This window comes from Schistocerca piceifrons, chromosome 5 (genome assembly GCF_021461385.2).
Source record: "Schistocerca piceifrons isolate TAMUIC-IGC-003096 chromosome 5, iqSchPice1.1, whole genome shotgun sequence".
In the NCBI taxonomy this organism is placed as follows: domain Eukaryota; kingdom Metazoa; phylum Arthropoda; class Insecta; order Orthoptera; family Acrididae; genus Schistocerca; species Schistocerca piceifrons.
Window position 1 is genome coordinate 186920765 of NC_060142.1, and position 12808 is coordinate 186933572.

At 40.1% G+C, this 12808-nt stretch overlaps 1 protein-coding gene across 1 annotated transcript in view; it reads left to right on the forward strand.

Annotated features, from left to right (window-relative positions):
* LOC124798873 (chondroitin proteoglycan 2-like) overlaps nucleotides 1-9754 on the forward strand; it is an 86050-nt gene extending 76296 nt beyond the window's left edge. The window contains exon 2 of the mRNA XM_047262406.1: nucleotides 8679-9754. Coding sequence (XP_047118362.1) covers nucleotides 8679-9707 — 1029 coding nt within the window. The 3' untranslated portion in view covers nucleotides 9708-9754. The remainder of the gene's footprint in view (nucleotides 1-8678) is intronic.
* The last annotated feature ends 3054 nt before the right edge of the window (nucleotides 9755-12808 follow it).

Below are 12808 nucleotides of genomic sequence, written 5' to 3' on the forward strand. Positions count from 1 at the left end.
AATATAGCCAACTTAAGGCTTTTTTTTGCATTGCGTAAGCACTCAGATATCGATGGTGACAATCTGAGGGGGAAACATGGCAGCGCGATTCTAAGCACTGTTGTGAGATGAGTCAGTGGTGACATGCTGCCCTTACCACACTCAAGACCTGGTTTGATCCATGCAGCCAGGAGAGATTTAGATGCTTAACTACGCTTGAAGATGGATTTCGAGGCAAAATTCGCAAGCATAGCGTAAAGCGCAATTGCTGAGTTAGGCTCGTGATTGTTAGTCCGAGTCTGCAATAATCCCATGTTTGGCTTGACAGTTAAAGAAGCCAAATAAATATGCCGCGGCTATTAAATGTTAATGTAACTCTGAAATTGAAATAATTTGTTAATCTAACACTCAGCCACTATTGATAATTATAAAGTCATTATCAGGCATTTCGCCATTATTAATACTTGTCAAACTATTATTGGTCATAATGATTTCTGAAGTTTTTTAATAGACTTAAATTACGAAATCCCTTCTTACAAGTTGTTTAGTTGTTAATAGGCCCAAGCAAACTCCTTTTTATTAAACTCATTCTTAGTAAGAATAAGCTTTGCCAGCTGCTGCTGCATGCTACTACAAATTGCTGTAAACCACTTGGAAAAAGACAGTCATCTAAAGAGGTGAGTGCAAAACTGAGGGCCAAAACTAAGACACTGACACACCGCAACATATCATGAACTCTAATCCAATATATTCCGTTGCACAAGCCAGACTCTGTATCACTTGTAAATTCTTATTCAAAGACGCAGCCAGATAGCTTAGGTATTCATTGTTACAGGTTCATTTGTTCCTGTAGTTTTCCATATTCAAATACGCAGTCAGATAGCTTATCCAAATGTTAGTTTTAAGTTTTTCATGTAACGATCTGTTGAGGGTTTAAATACAGTCAACTGACACTCATGCAACACGCACACATTGCATGCAGATTAGATTCCGATTACTGATAGCTCAAGTGTATATCGAGGTAGCTTAGGTATTCATTGTTACAGGCTCATTTGTTCCTGTAGTTTTCCATATTCCAATACGCAGTGAGATAGCTTATCCAAATTTTAATTTTAATTTTTCATGTAACGATCTGTTGTGGGTTTAAATACAGTCAAACTGACACTCATGCAACACGCACACTGTGTATGCAGATTAGATTCCGATTACTGATAGCTCAAGTTGTTTATCGAGCCCATTTTCACAGACGGTCATAGGCTTATAATTTGTTGTAGTAACGTCACATATTTGTTGTAGGTACGTTAAAAAACCTATCCGCGTTCACGAAACCACGTACTGCATCACTCAAGGAAGGAAAAGCCCGTGTTATACGCTCCAAGGAGGTCCACTACTTTCTTCCTCATTTAGAAACTTCTAAGCATCATCCGTAGAAAACTATGTAAGATTCTGATCTTTCACACGAGCTTCACTGTAAAACAATTCGATTGGCTTTCGACTTGGTGAATTGCTTAACCCCATCATTAATTGCAACGTTTTACTGGGTATTGTCTCCGCTGTGATATCCCCTCCTACCCAATGTCATAAAATGTCTCACAGACATCAAAGCTAAATTTGGAAATAAATTGAAAAGGTTTTTCCTTGACAACACCTTCTGTTCTGTAGAATAATTTCCGTTTTTGTAATTTGTAAAAGATGATGGGTACGAATTATTAACTCACAACAATGCTGAAAAAATAATAACGCAACTGATCAGCAGTTGCCATATATACATACCAATGTGTATTGTGAATGAAAAATGAGTCGTCACACATCATTAAAGTTAACTGTAGAAATGACCCACGGGACATGAAACTAGCTAAACACCATTGTAAAAAATCCCCGTGAATAAACGATAACAGCGTTATTCAAATTATGTGTGGGAGATGATGTTGCAAAATATTCTGAGCTATGATAAAAGCTCAAGTTATTTCAACTGGAATCAAGACCATCGACGGAAACAAGGAAAGGTGGTTGAAGGCTATACTGCCGCTGGAAAAATAGGTGTTCGTGGCATGGTTCAAAATGCTTCAAATGGCTCTGAGCACTATGGGACTTAACATCTGAGGTTATCAGTCCGCTGGAACTTAGAACTACTTAAACCTAACTAACCTAAGGACATCACACACATTCATGCCCAAGGCAGGATTCGAACCTGCGACCGTAGCGGTCGCGCGGATCCAGACTGAAGCGCCTAGAACCGCTCGCCCAGACTGGCCGGCTCGTGGCAAGGTATATGTTGTTCTTTCACTTGACAATCTTACCGAACTTTGTTAAAGGTCCTACATCTCTTGCATGCCAGCGCAATGAGCAAGATGTGACTTATACCTCCCAAGGAGCACGCAGGGCTCACTCACTAGTGAAATAAACTGCCCCAAGCTGCGGTGTGCAGTACAGCAAATTCACTCAGATATTTACTTGCTATCATAAGTGGACATCCTTACATTTGTCCCTGCTTAGCCATTTTGCACTTCCTGTCGATCTCATTTTTGAGACGTTTGTATTCCTTTTTGCGTGCTTCATTTGCTGCATTTTTATATTTTCTCCTTTCATCAATTAAATTCAATGTTTCTTCTGTTACCCAAGGATTTCTACTAGCCCTCGTCTTTTTACCTACTTCATCCTCTGCTGCCTTCACTACTTCATCCCTCAAAGCTACCCATTCTTCTTCTACTGTATTTCTTTCCCCCATTCCTGTCAATTGTTCCCTTATGCTCTCCCTGAAACTCTGTACAACCTCTGGTTCTTTCAGTTTATCCAGGTCCCATCTCCTTAAATTCCCACCTTTTCGCAGTTTCTTCAGTTTTAATCTACAGTTCATAAGCAATAGATTGTAGTCAGAGTCTACATCTGCCACTGGAAATGTCTTACAATTTAAAACCTGGTTCCTAAATCTCTGTCTTACCATTATATAATCTATCTGATACCTTTTAGTATCTCCAGGGTTCTTCCATGTATACAAGTTTCTTTCATGATTCTTAAACCAAGTGTTAGCTATGATTATGTTGTGCTCTGTGCAGAATTCTACCAGGCGGCTTCCTCTTTCATTTCTTAGCCCCAATCCATATTCACCGACTATGTTTCCTTCTCTCCCTTTTCCTACACTCGAATTCCAGACACCCATGACTATTAAATTTTCGTCTCCCTTCACTATCTGAATAATTTCTTTTATTTCATCATACATTTCTTCAATTTCTTCGTCATCTGCAGGGCTAGTTGGCATATAAACTTGTATTACTGTAGTAGGTGTGGGCTTCGTATCTATCTTGGCCACAATAATGCGTTCACTATGCTGTTTGTAGTAGCTTACTCGAATTCATATTTTCCTATTCATTATTAAACCTACTCCTGCGTTACCCCTATTTGATTTTGTGTTTATAACCCTGTAGTCACCTGACCAGAAGTCTTGTTTCTCCTGCCACCGAACTTCATTAATTCCTACTATATCTAACTTTAACCTATCCATTTCCTTTTTTAAATTTTCTAACCTACCTGCCCGAATGGGGGACTATTTTACCTCCGGAATATTTTACCCAAGAGGACGCCATCATCATTTAGTCATACAGTAAAGCTGCATGTCCTCGGGAAAAATTACGTCTGTAGTTTCCCCTTGCTTTCAGCCTTTCGCAGTACCAGCACAGCAAGGCCGGTTTGGTTTTTGTTGCAGGCCAGATCAGTCAATCATCCAGACTGTTGCCCTTGCAACTACTGAAAAGGCTGCTGCCCCTGTTCAGGAACCACACGTTTGTCTGGCCTCTCAACAGATACCCCTCCGTTTGGTTGCACCTACGGTACGGCTATCTATATCGCTGAGGCACGCAAGCCTCCCCACCAACGGCAAGGTCCATGGTTCATGGGGGGGGTCTTGGTTCTTAAGGCAGCTTTAATCTGGTAGAAACTTTCAAATCAGCCGAGGCTCCGCTGCATGGTGGAAATTCATTCTCAACATTGTACGTGGCCTCCGATAATGTGTTTCCGGCTGAGCCTGAACCGAGGCATTTTTCTTTCTCTCGATACCATATTGATCGTGCATGTGGACTAATTTACTCACACTGCTTGGTAAATACTGTTCAACCATTGAGATTCAGTAAGCCTTCCTCCGTATCATGCGGCAGCTGCGGAGCTGGCCATTGGCATGATGAGAATGTTATCGGGTATGTCATTCTGTCACTCATAAGTAGTCTCTGCCCGTAATTCTATGAATGCAAATTACTTGTTAACTGACGCGTTCCCTTGACATTAATATCGATGTGAAAATGTGTTTATCTACCGTTATCAGGAAATTACACATGTTCTCACATTGTGAAACAGCAGTTGTCAGTGTCAGATAATAAGCGAATGCATCTGGAGGAATGCGTTGCTCCTTATCACTGATGCTGACGTTCATGCGGCTGTGTTTGACGAAAGAAGATAGCCTGTTGAGGGGTTATTTAAGCGGTGCGAGTGTAAGTCTAATCCACCTTTTGCGGACAGTAACTGACTTGAGCAAATATGAGAGGTAAGAGCCACTTGCCGCAAAATTGGCACTTTTTTTATATCACTATAGCTTCTGCTTGGTTAGAAAATATATCATGTATAAATAAACTAAAATGTTCGAATAGAGTTCGTGCTAGAAGTTCCCTTGACTCTAGATTTGTTGTGTACTAAGGTTTCTCAGGGTTAAACAATCTCAGATGTTTACTTAGTAAGGGAGATGATTAACTCTATACCTGTAAAGCAATAGCTGAGATAAGTTTGGCTAGAGCCGACAGAGAGAGATTCTGAGACTTCTGAAAGCATGTATACGTTAAGGTCACAAGCTTCTTATAACGACGTTAGCACATCTAAATGCAGTGCATACCTTTATCTAAGTATAAGACATTGAAACTAGTAGGAGAGACAAAGCAAATCGACGATTTTCTCGTGCACAGCAACGACAGCGGGAATTGCGGCACAATTCAAACGATATCTAATGTTTGCTAATAATAATTCCTAACAGACTACGATTACCACTGAAGTAACGTTAGAAGCAATACATTTGTGACAGCTGTATTTTATTATACTCCATATTTAGTAAGCCAATGATTAACGTCGAGCATCCCATTAAATTCTTATGCTAGTTAAGTTTATAAAGGATAGAGAAGTATGTCGAAGGTAGAATATAACAAGGAAAAGTTCTTCCGAATGATGTCAATTTTACTTTAAATACAATTCTTTCTGTAACAGTGAGAGGAATATGAGGTGAGCAGTGAGGCTTCCCAAGAGTATTGCTCACATCGAAAGAGCAAATCGTCGAAACTTCTTAGCTTTACTTAAAACGAAAATTTCGCACAGAGCAACAAATAAATGAATTAAGTATTAGCAAGCTTATCTGATAAGATGCGTGTTACATCGTGCTTTACGTTTCAGGATTTCCACTACTTGCGACCGTCGTGCTAGCGGCCTTGGTTGGAAGCAGCAGTGCAGCTTCCATCCGAAAGGTGACTGTGGTAAGTGTATCCAGCAACCTGCATATTATGTTGCGTGTTCTTTAGTAAGAAACTAGCTGCTCGGTTAATGTATTCGATTGAAAATGTAGATGGGTGTACAGATTTACTGTGTGATTCATTGAGGATGCAAGTCAGCAAGTTAATAGTACTAACTTAGTATTATTCAAATTTACTCTCCCTAAATACAAAGTGCGTAACTGAAAATCGGCAAAGATGTTGCTAACTATTACTTAATAGAACATTCTCGGTCCATTTGTTTTAGGAAGAGAGATATCAATTTTTTAAAAAAGTTCAGAATTGTGGCTAAGACTGATCTGCTATTATTTGTTGTCTTCGTAAAGCAATTCTTCTATAGTTATATTCAGACGTTGAGACAAAAAGAAATTAGGATAAAACGATTAACAATCCTTATATCTAAGGTGTGTTTAGAAATTCCCGTTACAAGCTTCTAGGACTTGTGGAGGGGAGAGAGTGTATAATATATTGAACTGGAACCCATGTTTGGAAACATACCGTTTCCATGCTACAACCATTTGAAAACATGTTGGAAACGCGACCACTTTTACACGAAATTGATTAGGCAGCACCAAGGACGTTTCACAACTTCATTCACTAATAGCAAAACAAGTTGCTCGTATACTCGTTCGTGGGTTCTCTTCAACGTGATGCAGAACAGCCTCTTCGAATTCAGGTGTGCGGCTTCTCCTTGGTGCATCGCAGTCACGTGTGCTGACGGCGAAGCTACCATTTCTCGATGCCTTTAGGTAATTGTTGAGCAAAGAGTATGCGATGTGTTCGGACGGTGTGGGAAACGATCTTGATAAAGACGACGAGCATCGCTTCCCCTACCGCGAGCATCGCCATTCAGAAGGATCCATCGGTGTAATCTGCAAACATGTACTCATCTATGTTGCTCTGTGCAGACATTTGCATGAGCCTCGAACCAGATCAGAGAGCCAGGACAGACGTCAAATGACATCAGCCAATCAGACATAACAGCCCCCCACCATGGGTACCCTGTTGCATACTTACCTACCAATAATGTTTTCAAACGGCTGCAGCAAGAACACGGTACATTTCCGAACATGGGTTTCTATTCATAGATTATGTACTCACTCCCCTCTACAAGTCAAAGAAGTTTGTAACGTAGCCGGACGCTGGGGCCGAGCGGTTCTAGGGGCTTCAGTCCGGAACCGCGCGACTGCTACGGTCAAAGTTCGAATCCTGCCTCGGGCATGGATGTGTGTGATGTCCTTGGGTTAGTTAAGTTTAAGTAGTTCTAAGTTCTATGAGACTGATGACCTCAGATGTTAAGTCTCATAGTGCTCAGAGCCGTTTGAAACTTTTTGTAACGGGAATTTCCGAACACCCTGTATATTGAAAGTGAACCTACTAGCAATTAAGGGAGAAAAATATTATTGGAACGGAATAATTATATACAGTAGGAATATAGATCTTGTTATCTTTCACTTAGTTAAGTTTTGCAGAATCTGTGTCTTACTGAGCACGGATTTAGAAAGTCTAGACTTAGAAGGCTTTCATTTGTACGAGCTCTTCAATGAAGTTATATATCTTAAACAAAGAATCTGTAAAAATTTTTCGCATTAGATTGCAAGTGCATTCAGTCACAGGTACGAGAAAACCACGATGAGTTAACCAGACACAATCATCGTCAGTCTAAAATTTGAGCTGGAAGTCTATTTTCGTGATAATACTTGTCTTCCATTTTTAGAAATAAATGTCTTGAAGGCTGCTATGTCACACATTCTCGCTGTAAAATGCTGGGTCCTCTCTCTCTCGAACGTCTTCTCTAGTTTTGATCAGTAAGAAAAAATCATATATTTTCTTGCAAGTAGCAAGTGTTTAGCATCCCGAAATTTGAGAAGAAACGCAGAACAGTTAGTACATATCAAAAAATTATAAGTTAACTGGTTACACTAATATAATGCTATATTTAGTATTATGAAAGTTACAGATTCAGAGTGTAACGTTTACCGCAAATAGCTGGTAAAACACTAACAGCTTAAGAATTTTCGTACAGGGTTCCATCCTGTCTACAGTAATACAGCCGGCCGGTGTGCCCGTGCGGTTCTAGGCGCTTCAGTCTGGAACCGCGTGACCCCTACGGTCGCAGGTTCGAATCCTGCCTCGGGCACGGATGTGTGTGATGTCCTTAGGTTAGTTAGGTTAAAGTAGTTCTAAGTTCTAGGGGACCGATGGCCACAGATGTTAACTCCCATAGTGCTCGGAGCCATTTACAGTAATACAATTTCCATGAAATAGCACTGAATGTCTATTATATTTGTGTAGGATGATGTCCACTGACAAAATTTCGAGCCGCGCTGGATTAGCCGAGCGGTGTAAGGCGCTGCAGTCATGGACTGTGCGGCTGTGCCGGCGGAGGTTCGCGTCCTCCCTAGGGCATGGGTTTGTGTGTTTTTCCTTAGGATAATTTAGGTTAAGTAGTGTGTAAGCTTAGGGACTGATGACCTTAGCAGTTAAGTCCCATAAGATTTCACACATATATGAACACAAAATTTCGAAGATAATCAGAGATATTTTCTTAGTAGTTTGACGGAAGAGACAATTAATCTCTGGTGGCACATTACAGAGTAATACTGTAATTATTAATTATACTGTCGGTGCAGATGTTATTGCTGCAGATGCAGGAACATCGGTTTTGGGACTGTTTTCCATTGCAATAATTGGACCCAATTAAGACTTACATATCAGCAAACACTCTGTCAGTAAACGTATCTATAGTAATATATATCACTGGTAATTTACAGTCAACACTCCCGTAAAAACAAAGCTGAATCGGATGCAAGTATTACAAAACACGCTTCAAGATGAATAGTAGGCATTACTTTTGTCAACAGAAATACCACTAGTGAATGCACGAAGTTTGTTTCCAAGTAAGTCACACAGCACGTACTACCGGTATTTCCATAATGATGCAAACAATTTCAGTACACATACAAAGGAAAATGGCGATAAAAAAAATCAGAAGAATGGCTATACCCCTGTAGCGATCTTCTGAATGCCACAGGCCACTGTACCAAAATATTGAGAACATAATACCTAGGTAAACGAGGAGATATTGCCGATAGATTTAAGAAAAGCTCTGTGTATTGCTAATTGAAGACAATGATAAGGATAAACCAGGAATATTAACAAATATGTAATTTCTTTCAGATGAGTGCTACTTGCAAGGGAGCTTCTGGGCCATTTCCGAACCCAGACAGCTGCAGAAGCTTCCTACAATGTGAGCCATCAGGCGTTGCAACCGTCATCCCATGTCCAGCAAACCTCGAGTTCAATCCAAATCTGAAGGTGTGTGACTTCCCAGAGAGAGCTGGTTGCTCCTCATCACCGTCTCCACCAGCTGACGACGACAATGGAAATGGTGGAGGATCAGATGATAACGGAGGCGATTCACCAGCTCCACCATCTGGCGACGCCCCCACCTGTCCCCCGTGGAATCCTAATGACGTCACCCAGCTGCCAAATCCGAATGACTGCAGCAGCTTCTACAAGTGTGACGAGAACGGCGTTGCCTGGGTCATCGAATGCCCAGCCGGTCTCGAATACAATGCAGAGCTGAGAGTGTGTGACTACCCAGAAAATGCTGGTTGCTCAACATCTGCACCAAGCAAACCGTCTGATGATACACCTTCCGAGGGGGGTGAAAATAATGGAAATTCTGACGGAGGTAATGATGTGAGTCCAAATCCACCAGCTGGAGATGCTCCTGCTTGTCCAACTTGGAATCCAAACGACGTCACACAGTTGCCCAATCCCAGTGACTGCAGCAGCTTCTACAAATGCGACGAGAATGGTGTGGCTTGGCTCATACCATGCCCAGCTGGACTCGAGTACAATGCGAAGCTGAGGGTATGCGACTACCCAGAGAGTGCTGGTTGCTCATCGTCTACTGATCCAAGTAACCCATCTGGCGACGATTCCTCTAATGGCGGTCAGGACAATGGAAGTGCTGACTCTGGTAACGGCGAAAGCCAACAGGATCCTGCTGCAGATGCTCCAGCATGCCCACCTTGGAATCCGGATGACGTCACTCAGTTGCCTAACCCCAGCGACTGTAACAGCTTCTACAAGTGCGACGAGAACGGAGTTGCCTGGTTGATACCATGCCCAGCAGGCCTCCAATACAACGCCGAGCTGAGAGTGTGTGATTATCCTGCAAGCGCTGGATGTTCCGTCTAACGTGCCTAACCATCCATTAAGACAATATTTGTGGAATCACCCAGTGTGCAGCCATCAAATGTTTGCCTCAAAGCATGTTTAAAAAGTACTTTTTTGCAATATCTCAGTTGTCCGCGAACAAATACTGAGGTTATGATGCAGTGTGATAATTCTTCTATGGATTCCATGTGATAATTGAATGAAATAAAATACAGTGAGCAAGACATATACGTTATTAATCTGTCCTACTATCCTATTCTGTTTTTTGTTTAAAAGAAATCAACATGAAGAAATGAAGTAACTTAGATGTAGCTCTATGGCTACGAAAGAACTTCTGCAGTATTTTGATTTATATTTAATCTCTGTGTATTAAAGTCAATGTCCTGACAGAGTGACTCATCATCTCCCAGGCCATGCCGAAAGTTTGGAGAGGGATTTTTCGAAATACTACCGATTAGAGGGTGAAGTAGGGTGAAAAGGTGTATCTAGAACTTCAAAATTTGGTATTTGGTTTCTTGGCCAGAAATTAAGGAATAATTGTTTCTGCATTTCTGGAAATTTAAAGCATAGTGGGGTGAAATAGTGGGTGACAGCTTCTTAAAAAAAAAATTATGAAAATACTATTAAACCATTTCCAAAGATACATCTATGGAAATTGGTATTGTACTTTGGTTATGGATAAATGTCTTGTGTTTAAGAGTTTTTAGAAAGTGAATCTCTAACAGGGTGGAATGGGGTTGAAAATATTTATGAAAATAAGTAATTATGAAAGCATTTTTAAATGTAAATCTAAAAAACTTGCATTATGTTTCTCTGTTGGAAATAAAAAAAATGAAGTTTCAGTGTTATTTGGAAATTCAACTCTTAATGGGGTGAAATAGGACTTGGTTGATTCACTGACGTATCACCGACCTGACCAAGCTGCTAAAGACAGAAACTTGAAATTTGGTGAGGTTGCTGATCTCGTACTGCAGGCATCATTCAGTAACAGTTTTTTTTCGAAGTCCATCCCTAAGGAGATGATATGTGGCTTGATTTATTTACTAACAATATGACGATTTTTAGTAAATTTGGAAGCCAGAACCAAGAAAATTGATCTTTGGTTACTCAGTGAGAAATAAAGAAAATCATGCTTCAGCAACTTTAGGAATTAAACCACTAAGTCTTAAAGAGCGGGTGAAGGTTTATTTTGAAAATAAGTAAATATTAAAGTTATAGTAAAGAATTTTAAAGCTACATCTATGACAAATAGTATTTGATTTGGAAGTAATTCTGAAAATTCCAATTCAAAGGGGGTGAAATAGCTGATAATTTATTTTAAATATCTTATTAAATAAGAATTTTGAAGTTACATGTAAGAAAACTTACATTTGGTATCTCACTTAGAAATAAAACATTATTGGTTTCCTTGATTTCGGAAATTAAACCCCTAGTAGAAAAATAAGCAGTCATTTCCTTCTACATTAATTTACGCGTCGCATACCTCCCACGACTGCACTGTGAGTAATATTGCTATGACGTTCGATGACGTCCGCCACATTCGGATAACGCCACGTACGCAATAATTTTCTGTCACAAGCAGTTTTGTCGGATGGGAAGAGTCTTATTACACTCAGTGAATGGAACATGTACGCAACCTAGTGAGATCCTATCTACATGAAACTTCTGTTTTGCCTGTAGTTGGACAAATGAAATGGAATGATCTGGAGCAATGATTGGCGATGAAAACACTTCTGGCTATTTTCAGGAATCTTATTATTACAAATATTTAAGGGAAGATGAGCAGTTTCTGTTTTAATGGATATAGATATATTTTCAAACTAATATTACAAGAATTATTAATAGAAAGTACAAAGTGTACAATGGCTAACATCAGTATAACTATGCATTAAAATATATTGGCGTTTCAGTATTATGCTTGATGCGTTATCGCGCAAAACTAAGAAATATATGGATGATTTGTGAAGCTGAGTTGCTTGCAGTCCGAAAGAAAAGGTATTTACTTTTGTAATCTCGCGTTACACTACTTCCGCACATGCATTCCAGTGAACGTACTCGCTGAAGGAATATCTCATCGTTTACAACTCATGGCATGTCACCGTATGTTGTTTTGAGAAGAAAATATAAGAAGTCACTTCGATACACGAAATAGCGTCATATTCCTGATGATATTCCGGAATACGTGACTTATGATGTTGAACTTTTGTGGTTTCTAGGTGACATACTGTTTCACAGTTTTGTCGCTTGGAAGCGTTCGAGTTGTCCAGGAAGATTGAGGATATGTTAGATGACGATATGTTCAGCTTCAGGAAATGCAGATGCACTACCGACGCTGTTCTGAAGTTGCAGCTGGTAACGGAAATAAGACAGAAGAAAAATGGAGACACGTTAGTAGGAATTGTCGACCTGGAAACGCGTTCGACAATGTCAAATGCTACAAGATGTACAAATTCTGAGAAAAATAAGTTTAAGCTACAAGAGAAAACAGGAAATATGCAATATGTACAAGAACCAGGACGGAACAATATGACTGGAAGTGTAAGTCAGGGATACAGCCTTCCGCCCCTACTGTTTAATTTATTCATCTAGAAAGCAATGACGGAAATAAAAGAAAGGATCAAGACGAAAGGATAACAACGACAAGTCTCTCTGATGGCAGTGTTTTCCTCAGTGAAAGTGAAGAAGGATTACAGGATCTGTTGTATGGAATGTACAGTCTAAAGAGTACAGAATACAGATTAGACGATAGTGTTAAGTGTAGCAGAAATGAGAACTGCAAGAAGCTTAACATCAGATCTGGAGATCAGAAATTTGATAGAGTTAAGGAATTCTACTACCTACACAGCGAAATAACCCATCACGGCTGGAGCAAGGAGAACATAGAAGTATACTAGCACTGGCAAAAAGGACACTCCCAACCAAGAGAAGTCTACAAACGTTAATTGAAGGTCTGAGAATGTACGTTTGGAGCGCAAAATCGTATGGTAGTGAAACATGGACTGCGGGAAATCCAGAATGGAAGAAAAACGAAACATTTGTGACGTGTTGCTACAGAAAAAAATGAAAACTAGGTTAACAGATAAGATAAGGAATGAGGACGTTATGCGAGGCTAGGAATATAC